The following is a 14,824-nucleotide window of genomic DNA, read 5'->3' as shown; positions in this document are numbered from 1 at the left end:
ATTGTTTTTCTTGTGACATTACCAATAAGTTTGATGTGTCACATGGCCCCTAAGCAAAGATGTTAGACATACAACATAGAAACCTGGAAAATCACCTGTTAGCACACCACGTGGTTTAAAGCAGGTGTAGCTTATGATTGTATAGGCCTGTATGTAGCTGCTGTTGTAAATGTTTATTCTTTTTTTCCCTGCCTATCTTATTTCATAAGCTCTGTTTTGTTGGCACCGTGTGTGACTGCAAGCCCAGGCGGGGACAAGTGACTCTCTCCCTCTCTCTTTCACTCTCTCTCTCTTATAGCTTACATAACGCAGTTTATCGCTGCAGGCGGCAGTCGCAGCTCCACGCCAATGACTGTATAAAAGATGGACGACACGACACCGCCTGCTCCCATTGTGCAAAAATGAAGCCAAAATATCCCGCTTGTGGAGGCTGCCATCTTGCAAATTTGGAGCCTGAGTCTGCGCAGTAGTGACTTGAGGTGGAGCGACTGTGTAACACTCACGCCCACATACCCGCTGGACGCGACCGCAAACACGCCCCTCTACACTTTTTACGTAGCCCGGCGGCTCGAGTTTTTTGCTGGTTTACCACGACTGATGACTCGTTTAATTAAGGTAAATTCAACCATGTCACTGTTATAAAAAAAAGACACACAGTTTATCATCTTATAGTTCTAAAATCACTCTGTTGTTAATTCGTTTGCTAGATTAGCCGCTAACATACGCACTGTGTTGGAGGCTTGTTGCTAGCTAGTTAGCGATGCTACACACCTGTTACTCTAATAGTCTGTGTTATTGAAGGATTCAGCACTTCTTATGTTTTTTTTTTATCCATTTTTAGCCAGCGATGAGATCAGCTACACACTCTACAGAAGCCCAGAGTTATTGTTAATATCAAAAATATAATGCTGTCCTTTGAGATTTTAACATTTAAGACTGTGAGTGTAATGGATCTAAAACTGTTTAAATCTCTACAGCCTGGTAACATGGAAACTTTGAAAACAGCAGCAGGTTTCAGTAATGTAGTCTAATTTGTTCTTTTCATTTAATAATAATCCATATTATGTATAACAGCTACATTTACCCTGGAGAGAAACTAGTGAGGGAGACGATCAGGACCAAGCTGGGTTTCCTGGGTCCAGAGGTTTGGAGAAACTTCTTCCCTTTCTTTCATCACAGCTGTCCTGTGCCAGAAGTTCTGTTGACCCACTGAAAGAGGCATAATTTAAGAAACACCAGGAACACAAGCTCATGGCATTGATCAAGATCAGGACTCGTGATCTTCACCAGCAGCTCCCTCACAGGGAAATCTTCAGAGCTCCTCTGTAGGCCCGCCAAAGAAGATGGATAAACCCAGCATTTCATGAACACTGTGATGGAGACCTTTGGTTTGTGTAATGTTATAAATACTCAGATACTCCCCAGAGGTTCCGGACTTTTACATAAACATAATATATTCAGTCTTGTAGAAAGTTATATATTTAAAAATATATGATCCTCTCTGGTTACTCTGGTATGAATAACTCTGAGTCACTTTATGGTAAATAACACACCATCTGCAAAAAACTGTGAAAGAATTCCAGATGACAAGTTTGTAGTTAAGCATACAAGTGACGACCTTTGACCTTCATCAGGTTTTATTTAATTGTGTTAGAGAAACTCAAACGTGCTCTTCATGCAGCTGAGTACATCAAGTGTTTAAAATGGAAGCTGTGCAGGTCTGAGATCAGCAGCTCTCTGAAACACCAAACTGAGGTCCTGGTAATGCTGATATATAGTGACACAGTTACATGAGTGATTAATCCTTTTGTTTTTTTTTGTCTTTAACTTTATCAATAAAACAGCTGCAGCTTTCACTACAGCACATGTGGTACTTTAACCTTTGCACTGTTTCCATCAGTTCATTTTGCAGTTAACATGTTGGATGATCTGTCTGCTGTCACTGGGTGGTGCTGAGGTCTGAATCTGAGGGCAGCTCCTGTAGTCACAAAGAGAACAGAACCATCAAACGCAAATATAAATTTTATCCCTCAAAATTGAAATAAAGCTGATTCTTCTGTCCTCACACACTCAGGATCTGAAGTTCTTCTCTTACATTTTTTCAGTATTACAGTTCACTATACAGTACTTTAAACCATAGTTCCTGATTAATGAGGAGCTACAAGGTACAAGCTTTTTTTTTTTTTTTAAGTTACTGTCTTTACAGATGTGGCAAGAGACTGAAAACATGTTGTTGTTTGCACATATTTAATATTCAGCTCTGCACAGGAGCTGAAGCAGGATGCCTGTTGCTTTTACAGTATAATAATTGTAATAAAAGTACAGTAATTAGTGACTGAGTAGCCCGGAGCGTTAGCTAAACGAACCCTGACAGCCGAGTCCCCATCTTAGCTAGCTAGGTCTCAGGACCGAGCTAAGGACGGTAGTTACGGATTAGCTTACAAACACGTTTAACTTACCGAAAAAGTGCAGCAGGGCCTCGGGTCCTTCAGTCGGGTAGTCAGGTTAAAACACTCGGTCGTGTTTTCGTAGCGTAAACGCTGGAACTCCTCTCAGAGCCTACGCTCTATCTGCTATTCCCGAACAGAGATATGCAAGTTTCTCCGTGACTGCAGCTGCCAGTCAAAGTTGCTATGATGACGTTACACCCCAATTTAACATCACCGCGGTAAGAATTAGAATCAAACTTATGGGAGAGAAGACCCCTTGGACACCAATCAGCGTGATGAGAACTATTGAAAACAAAAGAAAGAATCTTTGGAAAAAAATATCTGAGGAGAATAAATTTATTTTAGTCTGATCCCCGTCCCATCCGCTAACATGGAGGAGGCGGGGTTTATGACCTATTTGCTTTAATTAATTTATTATTAACGACAATGTAAAATTATGCACAAAAGGAATTACTAATGTAAAAAAAGTGGTTTTATTTATATATGTTTATATATATATATATATATATATGGGGTGGCCCCTAGAGACAAAGCACATACAAACTCCAAAAAGCACGTACAAACTCCAAAAAGCACGTACAAACTCCAAAACACATTTCTAGCATTAACTGAACTTCCAAAACAAAGCTACCTAGATCACTTAAATTACACAATTGAAAGCATATGTGTATTGTTTGTGTATTTATACACAAGCACTCATATATATTCAAATAATTCAAAATTTTTTTCATTTACCTGTTACTACCACACACCAAAGCCGGTCGTTGGTACTTGCTGGCTTGGCTGGTAGCCACTAGGTAACAAAAGCTCAACACTGCGCCTAGCACCCTGGAGCACTTCTGTTGTCTTTTGTACATGTTTTGGAGTTTGTGCATGCTTCGGGGTTTGTATGTGCTTCAGAGTTTTTACGTGTTTTGAAGTTTGTATGTACTTCGTCTCTAGGCGCCACCGTAAATATACTTTTATTTATTCACTCCACATAAAATGTAATAAATAAATCATATAATACAAAAACCAACTATTCACATTTCAACTTTTAACTTTTAACTAGTCAGCTTTTTCCCTTTAAACAAATTTAAAGTGAAACAACACAAAACACTGCAAACCACAACACAATTAAATATAAATTAAAATATGAAAACAAAAAGAAGATGCATATTCTCTGTCATATGGGCCCGCATGAATAAACTTTCTGTATCATTTATCATCCGCAACTGAAAATAGTTGTGGATGATTATTCTACCTTTCTAATGTGAGGTTGTTGTCCCTGGCTCTTTCTCTGTCTCTCCCTCTCGCTCTGTACCGCCCCTCCCCCCTCTTCCCAGCGCAAGCATAAGGCTCGCGTGTGGAGTGAAGCGAAAAAAAGTAAGAGAGAGAGGGTGAGAGAAAGAGAGAGAGAGGAAAAATAACACAGCTTGCAATAAGGAGCCGGCTCGCGTCTTTCACGTCAAGGAGTCGGCTCTAAGAGCCATTTCGTTCGCGACCGACCCATCACTACTTCATTTTTGGGGAGCAGTCGCGTCGTCCATGTTTTATAGTCATTGCTTCACGCACACTAGTGGGTTTCTGTGGTCTAGCAGGACACGGATATAGAAATCAGGAACTGCATCCATCAGCTATCATGTCAACTGTGAAGCTCGAGCGTGCAGGTAAGCTTCCTCCTTGTTGTGAATACTGTACAGTAATACAGTAATACAGTTCAGATTGCACAGAACGATGCGCTGCTGGTTTCATAACTTACAGGAAGCTGCACGTTTTACAAGCCACGAGCATTTGAAGTAGGGCTGCTCAATTAATCGAATTTTAATTACGATTACGATCTAGGCTTTCAACGATCATTAAAAATGACTGAGCCGATTATTAGCCCTTCCCTCGTGCTTTACTCTCGCGCTGCTCCGTGTGGCAAATCGAGCGCACCTCTCTGCATTCCGAACACGTATCACAACAATCCCTCAGGACCCGAGGGAAGCTCGGAAAGCTCAGAAAGCTAGGAAAGCTAAGCAGAAGTTATTTGGAGAGGAGAGTGACTGCCGTTGGTTGAAAAGAGAGGTTAAAAAAAAAAAAAAAAAAACTTCAGTGGTGTGGAAACATTATGGGTTCGTGGAGTCAGACGTGGATCAAGTAGTGTGTAAACTTTGCTACTGTGTCGTAGCTGCACCACAGAGCAACACTGCAAAGTTCACTAAACATAGATGTTTACATTTTTCATTTATTTTTTATATTGCAAACATTTGCACTGATATCAGTATTTGCACACTATTTTATATTATTTTTTGACAATCTTTAAAGTCATTATTCGATACATTATTATTGTTAAATAAATATCGTCAAATAATCGAGATCTCAATTTCAGTGAAAATTATCGTGATTATCATTTTTGCCATAATCGAGCAGCCCTAATTTGAAGAGCACTTGATAAAATCGCATTTATCATATTTGCATCTCTATAAATCAGCTGGACTGTTGAGAGCGCGGTGATGGGCGGTTGTGACCCTGTGTACTGTAATATCAGTACAGAGTGTTCTTTCAGCCTCACGTTGGTATGAGTGGATTTAATTTCACAGGCCGGTGGATATGAAAAACTCGGCAGGCACAACACTACGAGAAAACAGAGTAGAACTGAGGCTGTAATCAGAGACTTGGATATCTGCTGTTTAGCTGTTTACAGCACAACCGCCACGTTTATGGGGATTTTGTAACAGCCCGTCTGCTGTAGGCCAAATATAATTAGCCATAACTTATAGCAGAAAATTTCCCTGCACATCAAACTAATCGTTTCAACGCCGATTTATTCAAGGTTTTTCTTTAATTTGTCCCCCCCCCCCCCCCCCCCCTAGTACAGCACTGGGTGTATTCGGATAAACAAGCTTAAAGCAACATGTTTGTCATTGTCTCAAACTCCAGAAATTAAACTTTTGTACATTGTAATTTCTCTGAGTGGATCTCCAGAATATACTGTTGTTTAAACAATCATGTGCTTTTGCTTTTGTAAAAATGAAGCCCTTCCGTGTCAGTGGTGGCAGGGGTGAATGGTAACAGTACAGCTGACTGTTGTGAATAATTTAAGTCATGCGTCTTTAACACTGGAGTCAGAGAAGCCGTTGGTGACTTTTTCACTGAGGATCTGAAGCGGTGGTTAAACGGGGTTCTCTCTAAAAGATCTCAGCAGGCTCTGAGCTGTTTATTGTAGCTTTTCTGAAACAAAGGACCACCCTAAACTAGAACAGCAGATTTCAATGTCACTGGTTATTTTATACTTTATATTTTATGTTTTAGTAGCTGTGACACTTAAATGAATGACCTTTTAAAGACAAGTAAATGGACACTTGAAAAAGTAATGGCAGGTTTTAAATGTTTCTTAATCAAGGTGAAAGTTGGGGAGGCGTTTATTTTATTTTTATTTATTTTTTTTATATCCCCGAGATGCTGTTTGTTTGTCCTTCTGTCTGCATTTCAGCAGTGTTACGTAAAACTTACTTGGCCAAATGTGATTAAACTCTGCTCGGAAGCAAAGCTTGGGCAACTAAAGAGCTCTAATGTGGCACAGACTCTGTTTGTTTTCAATCCTTATTTTTTCTTAATTTATTGAGCTGCATGCAGAACTGACAGTTTCACCAGAAAAGTAAAGTTTATACTTGGGTTGCCAGAACTGTTGTTTACAGCAGTTACTAAGTAAAAGGGAAATATTGTCCAACTGTAAGAAGTGTAAAGCAAAAGTTGCACTAAAGAAAGGTAATTTCTGTCCATTCTTTCATTTGGGTTCAGATCAGGCAAAAAATTTCCACAATGGCAAGGTACTGAAGGGGCTGGAGACAATTGCTGCCCTGGTCCGCTCTGTTGAAGAGACCCCTGAGCCAGTAGCTACCAAATTAGAGGGAATCATTCCCTCCTGGATCAATGGCAAACTCCTCCGCAATGGCCCTGGGAAGTTTGAGTTTGGAAAAACACAGTGAGTTATAAAGACCTGCTGCAAAGCACAAAATGAACATTTTTATAACAATGGAGTCGAGCCTTAACATCTGTGTTTCATGACAGCTACAACCATTGGTTTGATGGGATGGCCATGCTGCACCAGTTCAAGATTGAGAGAGGTGAGGTGACGTACATGAGTCGGTTCCTGCAGAGCAATACCTTCAAAAAGAACAGCGAGCGGGACCGGATCGTAATGTCTGAGTTTGGCACGCTTGCCATGCCTGACCCCTGCAAAAACTTCTTCCAGCGATTCCTTTCTCGCTTTGAGAAGTTTGGTGAGTAAATAAGACAGTGGGATGAAGTATATGTGCATAATGGATCAAAAAGCACATTTTCTGCTGCAGTTAAGAAAAAAGCCACGACAGCTAGAGATAAAATCAAGTTTATACTAACTTTGCTTTGCTAAATCCTCCTGGGATGGAGCTTCTTAAGTGTTCTGTATATACCCAAGTTACATAACAAGGCTTTACAGTGGGGAACCAGGGGGAGCACAAAATGTTTTACATTCCCACTGGACCCTCCAGTATCGTATAGCAAACTGTAAATTGTATAGCAGACCAATTTCTTTAAAAGGAGAAAAGCTTTCAGTCCTAAAAAAACATGTCATCCTTTGTTTGTCTTTGCTACAGAACCCACAGACAATGCAAGTGTGAGCTTTGTGAAATACAAAGGGGACTACTATGTCAGCACAGAGACAAACTTCATGCACAGAGTGAACCCAGAGACCCTAGAAAGTTTAGAGAAGGTAATGTCATTTGTTACGTGCAGTAAACGCATTTCTTTGTCATTGTGTAGTCTGGTATAAACACAGTATACATCCTTATCATTCTGTTGTTTTGCAGGTGGACTGGAGTAAGTTCATTGCAGTAAATGGAGCCACTGCTCACCCCCACTATGATCCAGATGGTACCACCTACAACATGGGCAACTCCTATGGAAGAAGAGGTTTGTTCCCTGAGTCAAGTATCCACACTAAAGTCTACACAGTTACATGGCTTTTTAAAATTTATTTATTCATTCATTTATTTTATTTTTTATCTTGATTTAAAAAAAAAAAAGAAATGAACTGTACTTTGTTGGAGGAAGGGAGGTGCAGCAGTTAGCAGTGTCAAATCACAGCAAGTGTCTGGATTCAAATCCACTGGTCGACTCAGGTCTTTATGTGAAAAGTGCATCATCTCTGCCTCTCCAGGCATTCCAGCTTCCTCCCAGAGTCCACGGACATGCACATTAGATTAACTGGGTTGGTTAATTAGGTTGATTCTAAATTGGCCATAGATATCACTAGTTGTCTGTCTCTGTTATCCTTGCAACAGACTGGCAAACGGTACAGGGCGTACCCTGCCTCTCACACATGACAGCTGGGATAGGCTCCAGCTCCCCCTTCCTCAGCAACTCTGAATTAGATAAGCTGAAGAGGATGGATGGAAAATGGATGGAACAATGTTTTGCAAAACACTTCTCCTTCCAGGAGTCCTCTACAATATCATCAGAGTACCTCCTGAGAAGACGGAAAGCGAAGACACTCTGCAAGGAGCCAAAATCCTCTGTTCTATAGTGGCTGCAAACAAGTCCCATCCCTCCTACTACCACAGCTTTGGTAAGGCAGCACACCAGGGTACCACTCATTATGCTTGGGTTTTTTTCCATTTGCTGCCCTCATCTGCAAAGCTTGGTAATCTTTTTCTTCCTGCTTCCAGCCATGTCTGAAAACTACGTGGTGTTCATCGAGCAGCCAGTCAAGATGGACCTGCTGAAGATAGTCACATGTAAATTAAGAGGGAAGGCTCTGAGTGATGGAATCTACTGGGATCCCAAACAGGAGACAGTCTTCCACCTCGTGAACAAGCACACAGGCGAGGTGAGATGCGATCAGTAGCGGTTTTAGATACGGGCGACACGGGCGGTTGCCCGGGGCGGCATTGTGGTGGGGGGCGGCATCACGGGCAAAAAAAAAAATGCTCATACTCATGCTGCCCCGACGTCAGCCAGCGCATATTAGGAATGGCATAGGCACCAATCGGTTTTCTATCGCCCATTTGCTGGGAGTAAGGGCGTCCCTCGTTTGCGAGGTGCGCCTGCTGCTTGCGGTGCAGAGAGGAGAGGGCGGGGCGGTGGGGGATTTTCTGACCGGCTGGAGCAGCATCTAATAACCAGCTCGCAAAATAAAACAAAATAAAACAAAATAAAAACAAACCAACAAACACGAAAACACCAGACATTATAATACAGACTTATAATTTGCACCAATGTTTTTTCAAAATTCTATACACGAAAAGTGAGCGCGAGAGCCCTCGGTGCGCCTGCTCGCTGCTGAAGTCAAAGTAAACTTTATTGTCATCTCCGCTACATACAGTCCAGTATATAGAGAGACGAGACGACAAGGCTCCAGTTACAGCAGTGCAAGTAAACAAACAATATATATATAAGAAGAGTAAGAAAATAAACATACACTTTAGGACCAGGGGTAAAGGGATCAATAACAATTTAAAATTTATAGTTTGATGATTTAAAGTCTCACACACAACCTGTCGAAAGGGGAGGGGGCCTGCTGCTTCCAAGTAGAGCACATTTCATTTATAATGATGTAAATCCAAGCCCATTATGTATTCATGATATGAATCCTGGGTTGTGTGAAATCTCAGAAATACACCTTAGACAAAGTGAATCTGTGAACTAAGGTGTAGGTGTGTTAGATCATGTTGTGGTGATCCTCGGGTTGAGGGATGGGTGTTCATACTGGAGTGCAAAATTAAAACTAATGGAAGATGGACAAGAAAAGTTCAAAGCCATCAGGTCCTCAGTTTAGAAAAAAGAGAAAAGAGGAAGAGAAACGAGCAAACGATACAGGTAAGCAGATGTGTGATTGGATAATGGCATTTATCCTGAAACAATCAGAATCAGAATACTTTATTATGTGGGAATGGCTACACAGAATCATGGCTCAAGAGTTTGGAGTTCGCCTTGTAATCGGAAAGTTGCCGGTTCGAGCCCCAGCTTGGACAGTCTTGTCGTTGTGTCCTTGGGCAAGACACTTCACCTGTTGCCTACTGGTGGTGGTCAGAGGGCCCGGTGGCGCCAGTGTCTGGCAGCCTCGCTTCTGTCAGTGCGCCCCAGGGCAGCTGTGGCTACAATGTAGCTTGCTATCACCAGTGTGTGAATGTGTGTGAATGTATGGATGTCTGGATGTGTAAAGCGCTTTGGGGTCCTTAGGGACTATACAAATACAGGCCATTTATGTCTGTGAAGGTTCTCAGTTATCCAGGTCTTTGTAGTCAAAGGAGCTTGCAAAGAAAAGCGTCTTAGAGAAGTCCAGACGCTTTTCTATGCAAGCTCCTTTGACCAGGCCATTTATTAATCCCTACAGTTGCTCCAAGAAGAATTGGTAGAAATAGCAACAGTAACAGACTAAGCTCCAAATAATATATTATGTTACAGAGGGAGTGTTCGCCCAGGGCGCCAAACAGGCTAGGACCGACACTGGATGCGACCGTTTATATTTTTTTTAACTGCACTTCAATATTATATTTATATACAGTAACAACTGATGTTCCTGTTGATTGATTATGCAAGAACTAGCAAGCCTGCATGTAACGTAAATGTAAAAAGAGGCAAAGTGTGGGCAAAGACAGAATCCGTTTAAATTGGGTGTGGATTTGAAACATTGGTTGAATTCCACTCCAGGCCAATAGGGGGCCACCTAGGCTGAAAATGTTTATCTCTGCTTAGCGCCACAAATTTGCAATGACATTGCAGTAGGAAAACTCCCTAGAGTGGTCCCATTTAAAGGGCTACACAGAGAAAACTAGGTGATTCAGAATGTAATGTAACAGATGTAATAAGCATGTTGTGTGTGTATATATTAAGCTTTTATTACTCTATGTTGATTTTATTTTTTTTAAGTTTTTAACATAATTTGTCTTCTGAATAAGTGATGGTGATGTTGAGGAGTACTGTCCTTACAAGTGTCCTTGTAGTTTACAGCTAAATGAAGTACTTGACAGAAATTCTGTACCGCAGGTCAGCTCAGTGAAGTACCACACCAAAGCCTTCTCCACCTTCCATCAAATCAACGCCTTTGAGGAGGATGGATTCTTGATGCTCGATATGTGTTGCTCCGACGACGGCCAAGCCATCAACAACTACCTCATCCAGAACTTGCGTAAATCCGGAGACGCGTTGGATGAGGTCAGTATAATTGCATGAACACATGGTTACAAAATTAATGTAGCAAGAAAAACAGATTTTTATTTTACTTTTTTGCACTGTACTTGAGTTTTGGCATAATAAATATTTATAACCGGGGAAGACAATATTGGCTTTGCTAATTTACTAAATAATTTAGTGAGAAAGCTATTCAGTGTTAGCTTTATGGATTTCAGTCTGTTCAGATTTGAATGAACCAAATATCTAAAATGTACAAATATTGTCCCTCTCAGGTGTACAACACCTTGTACAGGAGTTTCCCTCGGCGTTTTGTTCTGCCACTGCATGTGACCAGTGAAACCCCAAAAGACCAGAACCTGAACACTCAACCCTGCAGCAATGCATCGTGTGTCAAAATCGGTGACGACAAGGTGAGTTGACTTCTTGCTCATGCCTTCATTTACAGTTCACCTGTAGCACACATGCTGGAGGCAGTAACTAGAAATGAGTTGTCTTGACAACTCATACAGTGTTGTACAAGTCAACAAGCAGGCAGTGAAAATATTAAGCTTCTTATTTTGAAATTAATCTAAGTGGCAGAAGTAAAGCGTTCCCTTGAGTAGAAATGCTAACGCCACACTACGGTATGAACAGATGCAGAAAATTAAGTTAACAAAATGAGTACTAGGTTTCTTTTTTTTAGGGGGGGTTGAAACGCATAAAAAAGACTTTTCATAAAATTAGAAAAGACTTCTTAAAAGTAACCGCCACATTTGTAAATCTAGTGATTAGTGAATTTGGGATATTTAGACTAATGGGTAACATCAGCGCAAAATCTATTCTGTTATCTTAAGAGATGTTTCTGTAGTGATTTTTATCATTTTTGCAGTTTGTGTCGTTTTTGACCTGTGTGGATGGAAGTTCACAAAATTTCTAGTATGTTAGAGCAAATGTATGCAATCAGAGTTCACATAACTAGGTTGCAGAAACATGAGTCCAGTTAAAGGTGAAGCTCATGGTCACAGAGCTTGCATGCTCGACTGACCTTAGGTGGTAGTTCATCCTCTTTTTCGATAGGTGTTCTGCCAGCACGAGGATCTCCACGGAGAAGACCTCCATGAGTATGGTGGCCTGGAGTTCCCGCAGATCAACTACGCCAGATGTAACACACATCCGTACCGTTATTTCTACGGCTGTGGCTTCAGACATCTGGTGGGAGACTCTCTGCTCAAGATGGACCTGAAGGACAAGACATTCAAGGTGTGTATGATACTGTGCAAAGGGCTCCACCTCCTTTAAACATGAGAGACGATGAGAGAGCGTTAGTGAATTTGATCATATTCACTGCTATTATACTTAGTAAATTATTAGTTAACATCATTTAAATGGTATATTGGCTTATTGCAGCTTCTTTCTGGTTAATATCAACTGTCTTCCTACACTGCTGCAGACAATTATCTATACATTCAACCACATCTGGGCTGTCACAGTAAAAGCTCATGATCTTTTAGAGTTAAAGTTTTATGTACCTAGTTTAAAGATATTTAAAACTAGGTAAAACGATGCCTCAGATGAACTACATGTGAAATATTAAACCATTACTCTTGTTAAAAGTAAGGCCAAAAATGTAGAAGTAGCATTGGGAAAAATTAACTACATCCTGACTGCTTCCATAGCAACTGTGATTATCAGTGTGAGCAATTTGCTGCTCTGGGAGCATTCAGGTGTGTGTGTGTGTGTGCCAGACTGGAACTGAGCCAGTAGTTGAAGAAGCAAAATTAAGATGCTGTTATTTGCTTGTAGTGTCATTCTGCTCATGTCTTGATAAGAACAAGAGCAACTTTAAAATGTGGAGTTAAATTGAAAAACACTGACACTTGTGAAAATGATCATCCACAGGTCTGGTACCAGAAGGGTTTCTACCCCTCAGAGCCTGTGTTTGTGCCGTCACCTGATGCTGTGGAAGAAGATGATGGTGTCATCCTCTCGGTGGTTCTCACCCCGTCACAGGTAAGACTCTCGGCTGCACAGACGTAGCAAATACATCTACCTAATGTGCTGATCATTGTTGTGTCTCATGACGTTATCACAGGTTTATGGTTTCCTGAATTTGAGGTACCAGCATGTCTGCAAGTCCGCCTAAGCTTGATTCCGCTTCAAATTCTTTAATCAGCTGGACACGATCTATCATAAATATTCATGTGGGTGACGAGCAGAGTCATAAATATTCATTGCTGAATTTACGCGAGTGAATTTTTGGAATTAAAAACAGAACTTTTTAAAGCCTTCACGATTAATGGCAGAAAGTGCACTTGCTGGCTACATTAATGGTGCCAGTAAACGATTTTCTGAGTAAAGTAAGATTTTTTTTTTTCTTTCCCAAAAATGGTCTACTACATCCCAGTGTCCATCTTCCTGACAGCACATTGGGCAGCCTGAATCTAAACTGAGCATTGTACTATTGTGTCAATCTCCCCTATATATTGTTCATTTGCCCGTTTGTTTATTTTAAAATCCTAATCAGTTTTAATTACCCCTGAAACACTGGATGAGGACCCTTTTTTAATATTCTTTTGTACACACAATGCGTTCTGGTCCTTGAATTTAATTAAAGCTGCTATTCTAAAGACATGCACACCTCTCAAGCATACCTCCACCTGGTGTATTGGACCTAAGTGAAGTCTTTCACTATGTGGTGGTGTGTAAAGAAGTGTGATTTGTTTTGTGTGTGTTAACGTCATCAATCGTTTCTCTCCAGGATAAAGGGACCTTCCTCCTGATTTTGGATGCCAAGACATTTGAAGAGCTAGGAAGAGCTTATGTGCCTGTTAACATGGCTTATGGCTTCCACGGTACCTTCAGTGCCTCTGCATAAACTTCTTGTTTTTTAGACTCCCCATGATTCATGGGCCATGAATACAACGCATCAATAAGCATTAGCCAGTTATATATCAGATGGTACTGAGTTTCTGCTGCTTTTTATGCTTAACATATATACTGTCTACTAGAGGTGGGAATCACCATACAACTCACGATACAATATTATCACAATACTTAACGCACGATACGATATTATTGCAATACTTAACGCACGATACGATATTATTGCAATTTTTTAAAATGTTTTGCAATATTCAAATTCTGTACATAAAGGTCAACTTTATCAATATTAATTTTATCTAATATCAAAGTCTCACACTCAGTCTTTCTCTCATTTCACTCAGTATTGTTGACAAACTGAACGGTTTGTATTACAGTCTAGTCCAACTTAACTGAATGCAACCATCTGGTACAATTGTAGCTATTCTGAACTATGCAATTTATGAAAACTATGCGGCCCATTCAGCAACTGAAGAATTTGAAAGTAAATTAAAACAAAATATAATTTTACATTAAATAAAAAAGTTTTAAACTTAATTAAAATAAAACATGTCTTAAATTAAAATAAGTAAACTGTCATGTTTATTGCTGCCAAAAAAAAAGGTAAACACATTTGGACAGTGAAGGAGTGTCAGGATTCTTGCTCAGAAAAAGGAGCTGATCAACATGCTCTGACGTCAGAGCATGTTCCAGTCCACAAAAACTTTTTTTGTAACAAAATATCGATTTCTGCTGTCCCTGTATCGATACATTATTAGCAAACAAAATATCACGATACTACACAGTATCGATTTTTTTCCCCCACCCCTACTGTCTACAGATATTCACTACAGGTGAGGATCACCAGACATTATGTTATCACCATATTTTACTGACAATACAAGCAGTGTGCTGAGTATTACAATAACCGGATTTATCATATCCAGTAAGATTATGTTATCTCTCTTTAGTAGTTTGCTGCAAATAGACGTTAGAGGTTGCTGTCCCATTTTTACTCTAATGACTGAGCTGTTAGCTTGTTCTGAATTAGGAGGTAGGTAGCTTTGTCAAGTGAAGTGTGATCAGTGTTGGATGGATTTTCGACTGGTAGGACTTGTAGGGTACAGCTGGGAGTAAATCTGTGGTCACCCAAGTGCCAAAATGTTTTTTAAAATAAATTTTAATATTCCAAAATTTTTTACAAATCTGACTTTTGTACTGTTTTTTTTTTTTTTAATATAATTTTTTAATTAAAGTTTCAACATTAACACTTTTCAGAGGTGAAGTGTCTGGATTCTTTTCACACACTGAATCAGTCAGAAACACATGGTTGAGAATAATGTACATAATTACGATTTCTCACATCAAATATTCTTTTACAGTCTTTTACTGGCAAG

General features: G+C 40.2%; 1 protein-coding gene and 1 long non-coding RNA gene across 2 annotated transcripts; one reads left to right on the top strand and one right to left on the bottom strand.

The window, feature by feature from the left end:
- Positions 1-1,619: 1,619 nt before the first annotated feature.
- Positions 1,620-6,216, bottom strand: LOC146509730 (uncharacterized). Its single transcript, XR_014876546.1, has 3 exons — positions 4,966-6,216; positions 2,460-4,401; positions 1,620-1,978 (listed from the first exon to the last, which is right to left on the bottom strand). It is a non-coding gene; the product is annotated as an uncharacterized LOC146509730 (long non-coding RNA).
- Positions 3,972-14,700, top strand: LOC146509729 (carotenoid-cleaving dioxygenase, mitochondrial-like). The gene is made up of 12 exons (XM_085175538.1): positions 3,972-4,099; positions 6,216-6,399; positions 6,486-6,697; positions 7,052-7,167; positions 7,265-7,367; positions 7,894-8,022; positions 8,123-8,283; positions 10,443-10,610; positions 10,862-10,999; positions 11,646-11,828; positions 12,468-12,578; positions 13,327-14,700. Exons 1-12 carry the CDS (start codon positions 4,072-4,074, stop codon positions 13,441-13,443), a joined length of 1,650 nt encoding a protein of 549 aa, XP_085031664.1. The 5' UTR covers positions 3,972-4,071; the 3' UTR covers positions 13,444-14,700.
- The last annotated feature ends 124 nt before the right edge of the window (positions 14,701-14,824 follow it).

The sequence above is a fragment of the Neolamprologus multifasciatus genome, chromosome 10, assembly GCF_963576455.1.
Source record: "Neolamprologus multifasciatus chromosome 10, fNeoMul1.2, whole genome shotgun sequence".
Classification (NCBI taxonomy): Eukaryota; Metazoa; Chordata; class Actinopteri; order Cichliformes; family Cichlidae; genus Neolamprologus; species Neolamprologus multifasciatus.
The sequence above is the reverse complement of the archived record's forward strand: the minus strand, read 5'-3'. Positions and strand labels throughout refer to the sequence as shown.

What these genes read in the sequence shown, in the direction of transcription:
- LOC146509729 (XM_085175538.1), top strand. Translation starts at nt 4,072, where the DNA reads ATGTCAACTGTGAAGCTCGAGCGTGCAG. An exon ending in CCCTAGAAAGTTTAGAGAAG is followed by an intron (nt 7,168 to 7,264) that starts GTAATGTCATTT and finishes GTTGTTTTGCAG; the next exon opens with GTGGACTGGAGTAAGTTCAT. An exon ending in CCGGAGACGCGTTGGATGAG is followed by an intron (nt 10,611 to 10,861) that starts GTCAGTATAATT and finishes TGTCCCTCTCAG; the next exon opens with GTGTACAACACCTTGTACAG.